The following is a 15,858-nucleotide window of genomic DNA, read 5'->3' on the forward strand; positions in this document are numbered from 1 at the left end:
CGCTCTTCCACGGATGTCTCTATGCGCCTGCGTTCCACCTTCTCTGCATCGCTTTCGCCAACGTTTCTGGGAGGAATCTCGCTTTCGCGACCGATTTCGAGGAGTCTGTGGAGGTCCCGAGCCTGCTTAACTTGGTACCGTTCATGGCAGCGCTCGATGACCGCGTCGTCCTCGTCGTAGATGCGCAGCCGCTCGAACACAGACGCGTCATCGTACTTGACGCGGCCCAGGAGCTCATCCTCGAGCGCAGCGTGTACGGACGAGTTATGTCCTGGGCGGCGAGGTGAGAAAGATTTACCATCGGATCCGTCAGGGGCGGGAGATGGGTGCTCACCAAGTAGCTCATCATCGTCCGACTCGGAGCAGTATTCCGAGTCTGTACTACAGGACCGTCTCCTCTTCTTGACCATGTTCGAGGCGCGCTATGGCACTTTGGCCAGTGTAACCAATTAGGCAAACACGTCTGGATAAATATGCGTTCAAGTTCGTACGGCTGTTCCGAAGCAAGGATTGTGCCTCCAGAATAGATGCTGCACTATAAGCACGACTCACACCTGTCCCGCGTCGCCTGGGAGAACACCGCTCGAACGAGTGTGAGGCGTAGGTCGAAGTTGGAGCAAAGTTCGAATTGCCCGCGCCGCGTCACGGTGTCAGCATGCAATACCTGTGAATTAGTGTGCTCTCGCTGTAGACCCGCAACGTGGATATTACGAGTGTTACGGTTTGTGAATGGAGACAAATCGCGAGATGCCCACGTACATAGGCGTGATAAGTAACGCTCAGCGTTGCGTACAAGCCGGTCAGTAGCCACGCGCGACCCCGGCGCCTACGTATGCGGAGCAGGAGCAGAAATGAAAAGAGGACGGATTGCCTGCAAAGCGAAGACTGGATAGCATGTCGTGTCTATTAAGGTATACGGGTAGAGTACTATGTCCCTCGCCGACCCCGCGATACGCATCAGCCTCTACGCGCCCGCCTTCTCCGGCTGCTCCCAAGACGGGTTCCAGGGGCCGGCGTCGCTCAGCGAACACCCGCCGGCGCACTGGCACGTCCCGCCAAAGTCCTTGGGGAGGTTCTCCGCGGGGATCTGGTCGAGGAGCTTCGTCTTGTAGTCCCTGCCGAGGATGTCGATCTTGGAGACGGTGACCTCGTCGAGCCAGGGCTTGATGATGGACCAGACGGCGGAGAAGGCCCAGGGGGCGTTGATGATGTAGAACTTGCCCATCGACTCGGGGTAGCGGTCCTGGCCGATGGCGGACGCCTGCATGACGTAGTCCTTGACGCGGTAGAAGTTGGAGATGGACACGCCCTGGAGGTCGAGGATCGTGCAGGACGTCTCGACGGGGTGGCCGCTGAGGCGCGAGCACGCGGGCATGCGCTCGCTGTTGTTCTTCTCGTACTCGTACACGAGCCGCTTCAGCTGGCGCTCGGACGTCGTGATCGCGTACAGCTTCCCGATGTCGAGCTTGCCCAGCTGCTCGATGTACACCGGCCGCCCGTCCTGTGTGGAGCGCTCAGCACGGTCGCCGCAGCGAGACACGTAGTAGGCATGCACGGACCTTGTCGATCTTGTGGTAGTATTGCGGGTAGTACTTGTCCACCTCCGCCTTTTCCTGGAAGTCAAAGTTTCTGTCGCGCGATCGTTAGCGCGGATGCACCGGCGACGCAGCACGACGGCGGGAGACGCACTTCTGCAGCTCGTCTACGCCAAAGTCCTTCCTCCACTGCTCACACGCGAGCAGCATCGCCTTCGCCTTCTCCACATCAAATCTCCTCGCGCGGAGGAACCTGCACGGCCGTCAGCGCTCGGCCAGCCAGTCGCCAGCGAGGCACTCACCGCAGGAGAAGCGCATCGTCATGGCGTTCGGGGACAAAGTGGCCCTCCGTCTGGAGCTCCTTCTTGAGCTTGTCGAGGGCGTGCTGCTGGGGGACGGTGAGGTTGCCGAGGCGGCCAGGCAGGGGCTTGTAGTTGGGGTCTGTGACGCCGTCGGGCATCTGGCTCGCGCTGGCGGGCTGCTGGGGATCGGCCATCGAGTCGTTGTAGCTGGGGAGGGTGGGTGGTATCTACGTGCGGGGTGGTCGTGAGTCGTGGTCGTGGCGAGAGTGCGTGGCAGGGGCAGGGCGGCAGGCGAGGGCGCGGGCAGGCAGAGGCGGGGAGAGTGGCGATCCAAATCGGGAAGGGGGCGAAGATGATCGCTTGCCCCTAGCCGCCATCGCGCGCGCTCATTGGCTCCTCGCACGCACCTCCGCGGCGACGAACAGCGCCAACTTGAACACAGCTCCAGCACAGGGCATCGCTCGCGCGCGGGGAAACACGCCTCGCGTCTCGTTTTCGCGTCTCTGTTATAGCTACATACGTGACATACACAACACAGCACACGACACACGAAGCCCGGCTGCAAGTTGAGTCGCAGACATCGGGGGGCTTCGTCCAAGCAGGGGCGTATACAAGGGGCGTGAGGACAGCCAGCGACATAGCGCCGGCCGTCCCGGTGGCATGAAGGATGGACAGCAGTTGGATGGTGCGGGGGTGAGGGTTATGGGCGCAGGTTGAAGTGCAATATCGGGGGCGGTGTTGTACAAGTAGCAGAAAAGGCGAGAGAAGACAGTAACCCAAATATCCCAGCATAGATGAGCATGCCGATGCCGATGTCGACTCAAACAATATCCCAGAGCTCCTCCAGCGCACAGCAGAACTAGCCCCGCGTCAGTGCGCCATCCAAGAGCACTACCAGACTGACCACCCACCTTGCCACACGCGACCGACGCGCTCAGCGGAAAGTCGCTGATGCTGATCTTTTCATCCACGACCGCGTCCGCAAAGTCGTCCCTCCCCCTCGCCATCGCCCCCACGAACACCGCAACGTTATGGGTCTCAGGCAGCGTCGGCAGGTACCGCGACAGCCGCACCGTCGGCGCGTCTCCCGACAAAGCTAACGTCGCACGCCGTCCGTCAGTGCCCAATTCCCCACACGCGCGGAGCCGAAGGGCATATGCACTCACTCAGCTTCATCGTGTTCGCGGGCAGGTGATCCGTGACCGGGTTCTGTGCTCGGGATCAGTACGCGGCCTGGGGCCGGCGGGAGCGCGGACGCACCTTGATGACCTTGAGAAGCTTCTCGGGGCCGTTCACACCGCGGATCGAGAGCTTGTGCAGCAATTGGACTGGGGCGGACACAACGTCAGCGGCGTGAGATCTGGCGCGGCGAGCGGGGGAAGGACGCACCCATCAGGCCGCTGAACCGCTTGAACGTCCGTGGGATGCGCACATGGGGGTTCACCTCGATGAGGACGCCCTTGGCGGTGTGGATGTAGACTTGGAGCAGGCCCGCCTTGTTGAGAGGCGAGTCGAGCAGCGTGAGGAGGCACTGTGGACGGATTGATGAGCTCACCGGCGACAAAACGGGTGGATGGAATGCAGAAGTGCGTCGGCGTGAGTGTCCCTTACGGCCTCCTATCCAGGTGCGTGGTGCAGTCCACATGAAAAATCGATAGGAGACAAGGAGACATCGCCGCATATCGAGCAGCCCACAACACTCAAATTCCACAGCACAACACACCTGATGGGTGATATCCGGCCTCGCATCCGCGATGTCCCTGCCGGTCTTCGCGAGGATGCCCTGGTGGTCGTCGCAGTTGAGGAGGGCATACTTGACCTCGCCCTCCCGGCCGTTCTTCCCGCGGGCGTTGCTGCTGACCCTGTACGCCTCCAAGCACGCCTGCTCGAGGACCACAAAGAGCCGTCGCTGGCCGGCCGCCGCGGTGCCCTTGGGTACGTGCGCCTGGACGGGGAGCATGTGCGGGTTGGCGGTCTGGTACATCGGGTTCTTCGTCTGCTGCGTCTGGGGTGTGTTCGCCATCTTGCTCCTGTTTTTCTGGGGCAGCGGGCGCGTGGGGCGGTCGGCGGCGTGTGCGGACGAGTTTTGGTGGTCGTGGTCGTGGGGAGAGTCGGACGCGGACTCGGAGGCGTCGTCCGAGTCCGCGTCGTGGTCGCGGTCAATTTGCATGTCCTCTTTCTCGTCGTCGGGCTCGGCGTCGGGGACCTGGCGGCGGCGCTGGCGGGGGCGCTCTGTGGGGGGCGTGGACTTTGGGCGGGGCGGGGGCGCAGAGACGGCGGGGGACTTGATGATCTCGACGGCGTTGGCGCCAGAGTAGCGGCGGCGGCGGGGGGCGAGGGGCTGGGCGGCGGCGATGGACATGGTGGGGAGGGAGTCGCAGTCGTGGCGAAGAGAGAAAAGAGTGGGATGTTAAGTTAATATGAGGGCACTGATCGGCTGCAGGGCTGCTGGGACGAGGGAAGAGACGGGCGATCGTACGTGCCACCGCAGTCATATGCAGTCGTCCAGCGCTTGAGAACACTCCCGCCCGGTCTCCAGCCTGTCTCACACACGCCCTCGCTTCGTTCTCACATCGCCTTGCATTGCTTCCAGCTAGCTTGTATTTTACATAACACACCGTGCTCTCTCTCCTCAAACCCTGCCCAGCCATATCGTCTCTGAACCTCTGAGTAGATGCGCTTACTCGCAATACCTGACAGTCCCGGCCGAGCCGTCGGCGTCAGCTGCTGCTGCCGGGCTCAGAACCACAGCGCACCTACCTTCTCTCGCCAAAGTCGCCCAGCCCGGGCACGATGTATGCCTTTTCGTTCAATCCCTGATCGATCCAGCCCGTAATCTGCATGCGCCGCGCACCGAAGATGTCAACTCGCGCACGCGCACGCGCACGCAGCGGCCACACTCACCACCCGCAGCGCCGGGAACTTCGTGCAGAACGTCTTGAGGCCCTCGGGCGACGAGATCTGTCGTGTGTGCGTGTCGACGTGTGTCTCAGCGCCACCCCCGCACGCAATGCTCGCAGACACCCACCAGGTTGATGAAGATGATGCGGTCCTCCGGCACGCCGTCCTCCATGAGCACCTCCACCGCCTTGATCGCCGACCCGCCCGTAGCTACGGTCACTCGTGAGCTCACCTCCGCGAACGCGGCAGAGTAGCGAATCGCGCACCGAGCATGGGGTCGAGCAGCAGCACATACCGATGCGCGATATCCGGCGGGAGCTGTTCATGGCGTCATTGAGCGACCGAGTGTACGATATGCGGGCGCGCACGCACCTTGGAATAGAACAGCTTGGGCTGCGCCGTCTCCTCGTCCTATGCACGGCCACAGAGCCTCAGCACGTAGCGCACGCGATGTACGAACGGATAGTCACCCTCTGGATGAGAATCTTGCCGATGCGCACGCTCCTGCAGACCTCCCGCAGGCCCGCCTCCATCGCCTGCTCGCCGCAGGTCAGCGTCCCGCGGCCCGCGCACACACACTGAGAGGGCCGACGTACCTCGCCCGCGCGCAGGATCGACACGCCGCATATGTGCCCCTCGAAGCCTACGCCCTCATACGTCGCGCCCTGTGCATCGCGCGCATCCAAGCGTCACTCGTCAACGATCCGGCTGCGCGCGGGACGACTCACGGTGGGGGTCTCGACGGTCTTGGGCACGACCGGGAGGTGGTTGAGGCCCTCCTCGACGAGGAGGCGGATGATGCGGTCGGAGTAGAAGAGGAAGTCGCCGCGGCTGGTGGTCTTGTCGCGGATGATGGTGTAGAGGGCCTCGAGCTGGGCGGTGTGGGGGAGGGTGAAGACGGACGGCGGGAGGGACGCGGGCGTGTTCTGCGACGTCGGGTCTTGCTGGAGGACCATCGTCGGCCGGTGGTGGGGGTATTGGAGGCACGCGAGCAGGAGGCGGGAGGGAGGATATATGGGGCGCCAAGGGCGGGCAGGGCGAGCGGATCCTCATCGCACCCAGATCATCGGCACATGGATCCCCTCTCCCCTGCCGCCCCTCCCTCCACCTCCCATCCCACCACGCCCAGCCTCGCATCGCACGTACTTACGCTCGTCAAGCCTCCGCGCATCCATCTGCCGCACGCTTCCAGCACGCCCCGAGGGTCGCACGCGCGATCATATGGCGTAAGGAGGCTGCACGCGCCGTACGTGTACGTGCATAATGTGTGCCGCCTTCGTGACAAGGCTGTCGACTGCAAAGTCCTGCTGTATCACATCTTGTGAACGCCTTCCTTGACCCCTCTGCTTCGTATCGTCGCTTCCAGTCTCTGGGCGTCACGCGTTGGATGCCGTCAACGCTGCAAACGTGCGCATGACCGCGTATTCGCGTGCAGGAGGAGATATCTGAGGGGCCACGAGCGCCGGCAGATCGCCTGGGTGCACCTACCTTTACATATGCGGGCGCACGAGCCGTACAACATTGGAGGATCGACGAGACACAATCTGCTTATAGCAACTGGCAGTCGGATAGCCCGCCGACGCTCACCCAATCTGTGACTGCATACCTGCGTGCGTACGCGGTGGGAGTGCCGAACGTAGTAGGGGTGCTACCGTTTCCTGGTATCGTATGTGAGCAGTATCGCTCGCTCTCAGATTGGAACATTCAACACCGGCGCGCCCGCCTCAGTCTGCTGGACACCCAGGCTACGTGCCATGATAGCCGTCGACAAGAAATGGCTCAGCGGTACATGCACAAGAGTACGGCACCCCAGACGGAGTCAAATGCCTCGGTGAGTGTCCTCGCCTCCATTCCCACCCACTGATTTAACCTCGCTCTTCTCCATTCGCAGGGCTCGACTCTTGCGCCGCGCGCGGAGACGAGCTCCTGGGCGATGTCACGTTTGATGACGCTCTGCGAACGGCAGCGCATCTACGCAATCGACACAGCCACCGGGCGCCCCAATCCGAGCAGGCAGAGAATCGCCAGAAGCTGCTCGAGGTCGTACACGAACGCGGGATCCTTCAGCGCGAGAGCGGCTCGAGCGACAAGGAGAGTACGGGGCGCGGGCGCAGGGAGGTGTCCCGTGGGCAGGCCAGATAGCACGACCCCGTCGCACCAGCCACCGTGCGCGCCCCTCACTGACCTGTCTCTGTTTACAGGAAGACACCGACATCTTGACGGATTCCGATGGACACAGAGACGTACGACGCCGCTTCGTAGCCTCCGCGGACAGTCCTGTCACCTGGGCGGCGGCTCCAGCAGCCGCAGGCCCACAGCGGAAGCATATACTCCTTTCTCTACTGCGAGGCACATGCGGTATCGATCAGAGACTTGTGTGTGCGTGACAACGCCGGGGACCATTCTTGAGCTTGAGGAAGATTACAGATTCTTCAGGATGCATTGCCAGGGTCACGTCACGTCCGGACCATTGTGGATTGTGGACGGAGCAAGCTGACGGTGTCACTCACGCGAGAGTCATCCGCCAACGATGAGATCATGCAAGGCATACACTCCGGCTGTTGCAATGACACGATCGTAAACAAGCTCCATTCGGATACCCAGTGTGCACTCGCCTCGGAACGTGAACCACGGATGTCGTATACCTCTCGCATCGGCAGTCTCTCCTCGGGCTGATACCTCAACATCTTCACGAGCAGATCGCCCAACAGACCGATCTCTTCCTCTTCCAGCGGCAGCCCATGCCTCTCAGTCATAGGGCCCTCATCGACGGAGGGCGGCTCGTCCAACCTGCCGATCGAGCGCAGCTTCGCCTGGATAGAGCTCTCGGAAGACGCGACGCAACCACCAGGGAGCTGCTGCGCCTGGGTGCTCCTCAGTTCTCCATCTTCCTCAAACCACAGAGCACGCTCGCGAAAGGCCCCCCACCGCGGATCGGGCAACTTTCCGAGCACCTCAACAGTCTGTCTGAGGATACCCGCGTCGCTCCCGAAGAACGACTCGAAGAGCGGGAACCCCGCGCGGGTCTCGAAGATCGCGCATCCCAAGTTCCACATGCCCGCCTCGGGGCCTACACGTCCTTCAAAGCGCATCTCCGGTGGTAGGTAGTGTATTGCTGTGCCAGGTTGGTGATTTGTTGGTGGAGAGGCAATGGCGTAGGACTGGCCGAAGTCAATGAGGACAACGTTTTCCTGAAGAAAGGACGCGTCGGTGATGGCGGAGTTCTGGATGGGTGCGACGAGCTCTGGAGGTGTATGAGGGCCGCGCGGCTCGCCGCCCCGCGTTCTGACCTCCTCCGTCTCGGGCACCCCGAGGTGTGCGTAGACTTGTGAGTCCGACCAGCGAAGGACGTGTTCCTTCACACGAAAGAGGATGTTCAACGTCGTGAGATCTGAGTGGAATATAGGTTATTGACCGCGAATAATGTAACGAAGGAAAGCTCACCACCGTGGACGAATCCTGCGTCATGCATGCGATGGACAGTCGCCGCCGTCTGCCTAGCCACACTTCTGGCCAAATCTCCACGGAGTCGACGACTCCCGACAACCCGCCCCGGAGAATCTGACATGGCGAGGACGCTCGGGCGAGCAAACGGAGAGACGAGGAACCGATGAGTGCCGTTCGGGCCGTGCACCACGAAATCGTCGATCACAGCCTGGATACCGTCAGAGAGGGATGGCGTGGCCCGCAGAGTTGTGGGGACGACGATCTCTGGAATCTCGCGCGGGTCTCTGGACGAGATGGCGGCGCGCATGGCTTTGAGCGTGACGAGCACGCCTGGGCTGTCTCGCTGGTCGCGAGCCAGACGGTGGACGAACCGCCGGAGCCGAGTTTGTGGACGACTTTGTAACGTCCTTGGGAGAATGTATCGCCAATGAGTATTGGATGGAAGCCGCCGGGGCGATAATGTTCGACGTCTTCGATATCGTCCCGTCGAGAAGGGACATATCGCAGGTCGCTCGTCGTGGATGCGCAATGACGCGCCGCTGTGTCAACGGAGAGGCCGCGACAGCATCCAGCCTTTTGAGCGACTCTGGAAGCAGCACTAGTATTCATAGCACTAGTACTGAGTAAGTGTGTGCAGAACAGACGGGTTGACGGAGCCCAGCTCACTGGAAAGCCTTTCTTTGGTACATTCAACTGCTAGATTATCATTTGAGTCGATGTTGCCGGCCTGCCGTGCACAAGAACGGCGTAGGAAGCTCTGGCGAGCTCTATCAGGGCACCGATTGAACCTGTGGAGCTGATGAGGATAGGGCGGGGGTTCTCAGCATCGTGTGGCGTACATCGCACCGATCGCCTTGAAGCTCTACTTACCGTAAGTGATGCTGCCGTCCAGACATCTGTACAGGATCAATACGAGCACTCTGAGATCCAAATCAGAGTCGTACTATTCGCAAATCTGTAATTAGAGTACTTAGAGTACATACACATAATTAAGCCGCGCATAGTAGGAGAGAGACCTGCCGACACCGCTCACTCAACGACTTCGATCATGCGGGCGCGCTCCCTGATCATGTCGAGGATACCCTCCTCCTCTTCGCGCACCGGATACACGCTCTCCTTGACGCCGCCGCCGCTGAGAGCAGGGGCGGGGAGGGGCACGTCCAGGGGCGTGCGCAAGCCATCGGATGACGCACTCGACGCGAGGGTGCTGTTCCGCGTCATGGTGCTCCTCGGGGTATCCAGCGCCGTCGGCGAATCAACCGTAGTCTTGTTGGCACGTTCGTCGGCCAACGGCTCTCCGCCGACGTCGCCTGTCTCGACGACCACGGAGGGCCTGCGCGCCTCCGCGTCCGGCGTGGCGATCGTAAGTGCAGGGATGAGCGCGGCGACGGCGCCGTCGATCGTCTTGGACCGCGTGCGCCCGGCCTTGCGCTGCTCGGTGTGGAGCGCGCGCATGGAGCGGCGGAGGCGCGTCGCCATGCGGATCGTGTGGAGGAGGCCGACGCGGTGGTACGGCGTCCAGCCGTCGGGAAGGCGCTCCTCGTGCATCCAGACGCGCAGCATGTGGTTCGGCACGCCGGGGAGTGGGGCGGGTGGCGGCGGGGCGGGCGGCTGGGGAGCGAAGACGCGGCGGATGCGCGTGAGGAGCGGGGCGCGCGGCGCGGGCGGGGAGAGGTTGTCGGGGTTGTTGAAGAGCTGGAGGACGATGGCCATCTCGCCGCGGGCGATCTCCGCGTGGACCTTGTCCATGGGGACGGCGTACGCGGCCTCGCGGACGACGCGGACGCGGGCGACGTCGTCGGGCGTCATGAGCGCGCCGTCGGTGGAGTAGCGGAGGAGGTCCTCGAGCATGTGGAGGTGGACGTCGACGGGGGCGTACTCGTCGCGGTAGGCGACGTCGGGGTGGACGAGGGACGCGTTGTGCTCGATGCAGTTGTGGCGGCTGAGGTCGCGGAGGCAGATGCGCTTGCGGCGCTGGCCGAGCAGGTAGAAGCCGCCGTGGGTGAGGAACCAGGCGAGGGGCAGGGAGAGGTGGTAGCCCGCGCGGAGGGCGTGGACGAGGACGGCGGGGGTGATGCACTTGCCGTCGCGCGGGAGGTAGCCGTGGTTGGCGAGCGTGTTGAGGGCGGGGCAGGGCGAGCGGGAGTCGTCGGCCTGGGGCGGGCAGTAGTCGTGCGACTCGGCGCCGGTGACGGGGCAGCGGCCGTGTGCGTGGGCGTGCGGTGGGACAGGCCCTCTGGACGCGGCCCAGGACGACTCGGACGCGGTGCGGGTAGGAGCGGGCGTGGTCTGGGGGGAGGAAGCCATGGTGGGGAGGGGACACAGGGCGGGCGAGCCGTCTTATGTGTGTGGTCGCGCCGGCTTCCCAGAGCACTCCGATGGGCGCGCAGAGCCAGAAGGGCTGGGAAGGCGGGTCCGCTGGCAGGCGATCCAATTCGCAGTCAGTGGTGAATGCACGGAGATGTTTCAGAGCACACGTGCACCTTGGAAATAAGTATGAGTGCTCTCGGAGGCGGCTGGCAGTAGTAGTGGGTGGCGCGGCCACTGACAGACAGGGCAACGTACCGCCGCGCGCACACGGGCGCACAGCCAGCAGACACTCTGGGCAGCCCGTCCGTGGAGGAGAGGCTCGAGTGGGCAGTCGTCCGTCTGAGCAGGCAGGGAAGCGACGTCAGCGGACAGCCTCCTCACCACATCAGCGACTATCCGTTCCTTCCGGGCGAGCGCGACAGAGCATCTTCACACACACCAGCATGTCTTCCAAAATCCGCCAAGGGGTCTGCGAGTCTGCGAGGCGTAAGGTGTACGAACAGCGACGTCCGACTGCGACAAGCTCAGCCTGAGGGAGCGCGAACTACCGTGACAACACAGCAGTGCGCGGTCCCGATCCGATCTGTACGCCGCGGCCAGCTCCGAGTCGATCGCACTCGACGCCGATCACATCTCACTGGCAATCCCCGCCCACGCACATTAGCCTGAGCATCCTCGGTACTTAGCCCAGATGCTCTCGTGCACAGCATTCACACGACGACCGCCCTTCGAGAGAGCAGAGTCTTGTATGCATGTCGGATCCGCCGTAGAGCCCTAAGGAAAAGTTCGGACAATTCTGAATCATGCAACTCTTCGGACAGGCCAAATGTTTTCCGGACATTTTGGGCACATATTTATTCACTATTTTTGTCCGAATGCTGGAAGCCGACTCCATTCAGGGGTTCCACTCGAAGTCGACCGGCATACATCCTTCATGGCGAACCTCATCCGCTCCCCAAAGGCCGGCAGTGACTGGACTGGCAACGACCTGGCAGCCTACAATATTCAAATGCGACTGGAATCCGCGGCGAGCTTCTTCGGAGACCACACGATGCCCCCGCCCAACGTCGACCAGGAGATCTTGACTACCCAGAACGCACAAGACATGTACTTCGACCGCAACGCCGAGCTCATCAATCTGCTCGATCTGGCCATGAGCTCTATGTCAGCCGAGGACTCCGCCGTCGACGACTTTGCCGTCGAGCTGCTCAAGCACCTTGGCTACGTTAAACGCCACAGAATCGCGCGCACTCGGAAGGACATCCCGTTCTATGTCTGTGGCGAATGGACGCACGCAGAGACGGACGTTTGTCTCCTCGATCGTCAACAAAACGATATCTTGCTCCTCGTCCAGGAAGACGAGCGCTCTCAGCCGGAGCACCCGCGCGATCCTGGTCCTCAGCTGGTTGCGAAAGCGATCGCCGCGTTTGACTACAACAATTCTCTGCGGCAAGCAACAGGACAGGCGACCGTCGATTCAAAGGTATGCCCATGATCATTTGATCCACTTCATTACTCACTCGCCAAGTAGGTCATGGCGGGCATCGCCCTACTCGGTACGATGCCTACGTTCTACAAGATCCCGGTCACCGCGGGTCTTGTGCGCGACGTGCATTACGGCGCGTACCCGTCGAAACCCACCACAGTTTCGGTGCATGTCCCAGAGCTCCCTAGTCCCGCCGGACGTTACAGTGAAGGCATGAAGCCCCTGGACAACAGGCAGGCAGTTCTGCGTTGTTACGAGGCATTCAAAGGCAGTGTGGGCATATAGGACTATGCGCCCACATCGTGTAGAGTTCCTGAACGGACAGATTCGGTTGCATGTTGGCTCGACACGAGCTTGATGATACATACTAGTACTGTATACGTAGGGTTGGTATGAGGAGATATCAGAAGTGTTCATTTGGTATGCGGCTCTGTTCAGTCGGTCGCCCACGCCACATCGATTGCTCTGAGTGCGAGTACATACTCGTCCCTGCTCAGCCCATCCTCAATACTTCTCTTCTCCCCAACATCTCCCCAAACACTCCATGGCTTCCGCACTCGGCGACATCGCGGCCCTCCGGCTGTTCGCGTTCGACCGCGTTCTTAGCCATGGTCCGTCGCTGTCGACATCGACCGCAAAACCCGTAGTACTGACTCTCTTCCGCAGATGCTGCAACCCAGACGATTGCCCTCCTCGGCTCGTTTCCAGCGGCGGGTGCTCGCAACACCGCCATCGTCCGCATCGAGCGCGCGGCTCTCCCCATCGACGAGCCAACGACGCTCCTCGAGAGCGCCGTCGCCGACGTCCGCCTGATCGAGCGCAACGACATAGTGCGTCTGCTCGACACTCACGACCTGCATCGCGCGCTCATCCTTCGCGCAGTATACCTGGCTGCTTGGCTGGCTCGCGCCCTCCGCTGCCCGCCCGGACGTCAAGATCAACATCATCTGTCCCGCGACCGACGTCCACATCCGCAAGGTCCGTGTCCTTGCCTGTGCCCTGCTACGCTGACCGACACACTGCGCGTAGTACACTGCCCAGAAGTACCTCATCGTCCACGAGACGCCCGCCCTCTACGAGCGCATCGTCAAGCCGTACATCGACGCCTTCCCCGCGTCCCGCACCAAATGGCGCGTCCTCCCTTCTATCCCTCACGTACACACTGACCTCCACCCAGGGTCCAGGACATCCTCGACGGCCGTTCCGAGGCCGACAAGGTCCTCCACCGCGACGCCGCGTACGTCCTCCTCCCCGACATGAAGTGGGACCTCGCCACGCTCGGCGCGCTCTACCTCGTCGCCATCGCCGCGTCGCCCGCGCTCCGCAGCCTGCGCGACCTCGCCCGCGCGCACCTCCCCATGCTCCGCAGCATCCGCCGCGAGGCGCGCAGGGTCGTCGCCGAGCGGTGGGCCCTCGAGCGCGGCGCCCTCCGGATGTTCGTGCACTACCAGCCGAGCTACTGTGCGTGCCCCGCCCTGCCCGTCGTGCCCCGCTGACGCCGCGCCGCAGATCAGTTCCACGTGCACATCGTGCACGTCGAGTACCAGGGCCTGCTCGGGATGACCGTCGGCCAGGCGCACCTCCTCGACGACGTCATCTCCCTGGTACGCTGCCCCGTCCTCTCCTGAATCTCAGCTCACTCAGATCCCCGCAGCTCGAGCTCAGCCCCGAGGACGTGCCCTCCGTCTTCGCGCGCATGACGCTCACGTACGGCCTCGGCGACCAGCACGCGCTCTACACGCCGCTGCGCGCGGCCCAGCCCGAGGTCGACGGGCCCGCGGACGACTGACGCAGCGATGAGGTGAACCATGATTCGCGTTCGGAACGAACCTGAAGCTATCGCTTCGCGCGGGACCGTCGTCCCGCGCCGCTCCCGCTGCGGGAGCCCAGCCCGATTTGGGCTCGGTGAGCGAGTCGAAACGACTCGCAGGTGCGTAATACACCTGGGGCGAAGTGTGTACGGCCCCTTCGGAAGTGATTCCGGATCAGCAGGGACACATCCTGCTACACTCTCAATGCGAGAGTCGAGTCAGCTAGGCTTGATATGCAGACGCGAGTCCAGCTCGTGGCCTGTATGCGGTGTGTTGATGGTGTGGCCCAGTTTATGAGTCTGTTATGCTGTAATCGTATGATATGGTGTGGTATCAGAACATGTGTTGACGAACTCTGTGGCTTCCTGACTATGTGCACCTTGTGTCTGCGCGTCCGGGTTGCCGACTCGGACGATCTGCAAGTTTCACCGCGCCCGCCCCTCACCCGCGACGTGTCCTGCCCACAATGATGCTTGCTATGCTGCTCACGCTCATGCGCGATCATTGTGAAGCTGACCCAAGCACCTCTATGACTCGTCGACGATCCTCACGCTGGAGCACAGTACTTCAGAGGTGAGTGTCATTCTGTCGTGTCATCGGGCTTTGTGCCATGATCGGATTGCGAGTGGATGCGCTTGCCTTCGTTGACCACCAATTTGAAGCCAGCCACGCACATCATTCGAATGAACCTTTGAGAGCACGAAGAGAGCAAACCCCACAACAACTTCAACACAACACAAGATCAAGCGGTAGCTTCAAGCTGCTCAACCATCCTCGCCGCCTTCCGGGAGCGCGGCCGGATATCACACACGAATGGGCGAACATGGCTGCAAGACACACATCAGCGCCGTCCTGCTACCAGAGCGTGCCGCCGCACCCGCCAAACGCACCTGATCATTCCTGAAGCGAACGCCGGCACGGGCGTGACCTCCCTCCCCGCCTCATCGCGCGCCTTGCGGATGTCGAACGCGGCGAGGATGTTAGCAGCCGCGAGCCATACGCTGCTGTCGGCGAAATCCTTGCCCGGGCAGATCCTGTCCGGGGCGCCGAAGGCACGGTGAGCCTCTGAGGATGGTACCCACAAGAAAATGCGGGCTTACCGGCGGCCGAAGCCAAAGGCCATGTTCCGCGGGTCGGCGGCGGTCGCGGCGTCCATCTCGAGGAAGCGTTCTGGCCGGAAGCTCTCCGGGTCGGGGTACATGTCGGCGTTGCGCGTCATGCCCCTGCCGGTAGCGACGCGACACAGTGCGCCACGGTCAGAACTAGTGGACGGGGAAGTGAGAAGACGGAAGGACGTACCAGACGTTTGGGATCATCATCGATCCTTTGGGGATCGTGTAGGAGCCATAGTTGTCGTCCTCCGTGAGGCGGTGAGGAAGTCCTGTGGAAATCTACCTTGAGTATGCTAAAGATGCTAAGAATATGTACCACGTACCGAGAGGCACAGGTGGGATCCACCTGCCAGTGCCATGACAAAATGAACGCAGCCGATCAGAAGATTCGGCGGCATTTCCGACATCCCAGCTAGCACCACGCACCGGTACACCTCCTTGAATTCGAGGGCCTCGACGTATGGCAGAGAAGCACGATCTCCAAAGTCGGGCAACCGCGCGTCACCGACGACGCGGTCGATCTCTTCCTGGGCCTTCTTGCACGCGTCGGGGTGGAGGACCATCGCGAGCACGAACGCGTTGAGCGCGGTGATTGTCTACGAGAGATCCGCTTGGACATAAGTTATAGATACTATGGACACGCGTCACGTCAACTCGGAGCGCATACCGTATCCGTTCCCGCTGCGCACGAGCATTAAAATCAACAGCACTCGCAGTACCTACACTCGGGCACTCACCGCCGTAGACGAGGTTAGCGGCGGCCTTAATCTCCTCAAGCCCTTCCCCCGATGTCTCGCCCTCCTCTTCCAGCAGCGACCGCAAGAAGCATGGCCGTGCCGTGCCTGCGGCCTTGAGACAACGCATGTGAGGGGACGGCTAGCGTATTAGAGACAGGCAAATCGCTCACGATGGCAGCTTGCACACGCGAAAAGGGGACGTCGCTCGTCCTCCGCA

The 15,858-nt window shown here is 62.0% G+C and overlaps 4 protein-coding genes across 4 annotated transcripts; 3 read left to right on the top strand and 1 right to left on the bottom strand.

The window, feature by feature from the left end:
• Nucleotides 1–8,758: 8,758 nt before the first annotated feature.
• On the bottom strand, nt 8,759–10,686 carry B0H18DRAFT_335618 (uncharacterized protein). Its single transcript, XM_048037652.1, has 4 exons — nt 9,169–10,686; nt 9,056–9,105; nt 8,852–8,981; nt 8,759–8,798 (listed from the first exon to the last, which is right to left on the bottom strand). The coding sequence occupies exon 1, from the start codon at nt 10,490–10,492 to the stop codon at nt 9,215–9,217; it is 1,278 nt and encodes a 425-aa protein (XP_047885089.1). The 5' UTR covers nt 10,493–10,686; the 3' UTR covers nt 8,759–8,798; nt 8,852–8,981; nt 9,056–9,105; nt 9,169–9,214.
• Nucleotides 10,687–11,429: 743 nt separating this feature from the next.
• On the top strand, nt 11,430–12,266 carry B0H18DRAFT_1128270 (uncharacterized protein; the record flags this gene model as incomplete). The annotated part of the gene is made up of 2 exons (XM_048035326.1): nt 11,430–11,978; nt 12,027–12,266. The coding sequence occupies 2 exons, from the start codon at nt 11,430–11,432 to the stop codon at nt 12,264–12,266; spliced, it is 789 nt and encodes a 262-aa protein (XP_047885090.1).
• A 230-nt stretch (nt 12,267–12,496) lies between these two features.
• On the top strand, nt 12,497–14,065 carry B0H18DRAFT_1060047 (scavenger mRNA decapping enzyme). Its single transcript, XM_048031104.1, has 7 exons — nt 12,497–12,592; nt 12,648–12,811; nt 12,864–12,959; nt 13,011–13,111; nt 13,159–13,442; nt 13,491–13,585; nt 13,636–14,065. Exons 1-7 carry the CDS (start codon nt 12,526–12,528, stop codon nt 13,768–13,770), a joined length of 942 nt encoding a protein of 313 aa, XP_047885091.1. The 5' UTR covers nt 12,497–12,525; the 3' UTR covers nt 13,771–14,065.
• Nucleotides 13,420–14,065, top strand: B0H18DRAFT_1060048 (uncharacterized protein; the record flags this gene model as incomplete). The annotated part of the gene is made up of 2 exons (XM_048031105.1): nt 13,420–13,585; nt 13,636–14,065. A coding segment is annotated over one exon (150 nt), but the record flags the coding sequence as incomplete, so codon positions are not given.
• Nucleotides 14,066–15,858: the final 1,793 nt, after the last annotated feature.

The sequence above is a fragment of the Fomitopsis serialis genome (assembly GCF_022376445.1).
Source record: "Fomitopsis serialis strain Sig1Antser10 chromosome Unknown B0H18scaffold_303, whole genome shotgun sequence".
Taxonomy (NCBI): Eukaryota; Fungi; Basidiomycota; class Agaricomycetes; order Polyporales; family Fomitopsidaceae; genus Fomitopsis; species Fomitopsis serialis.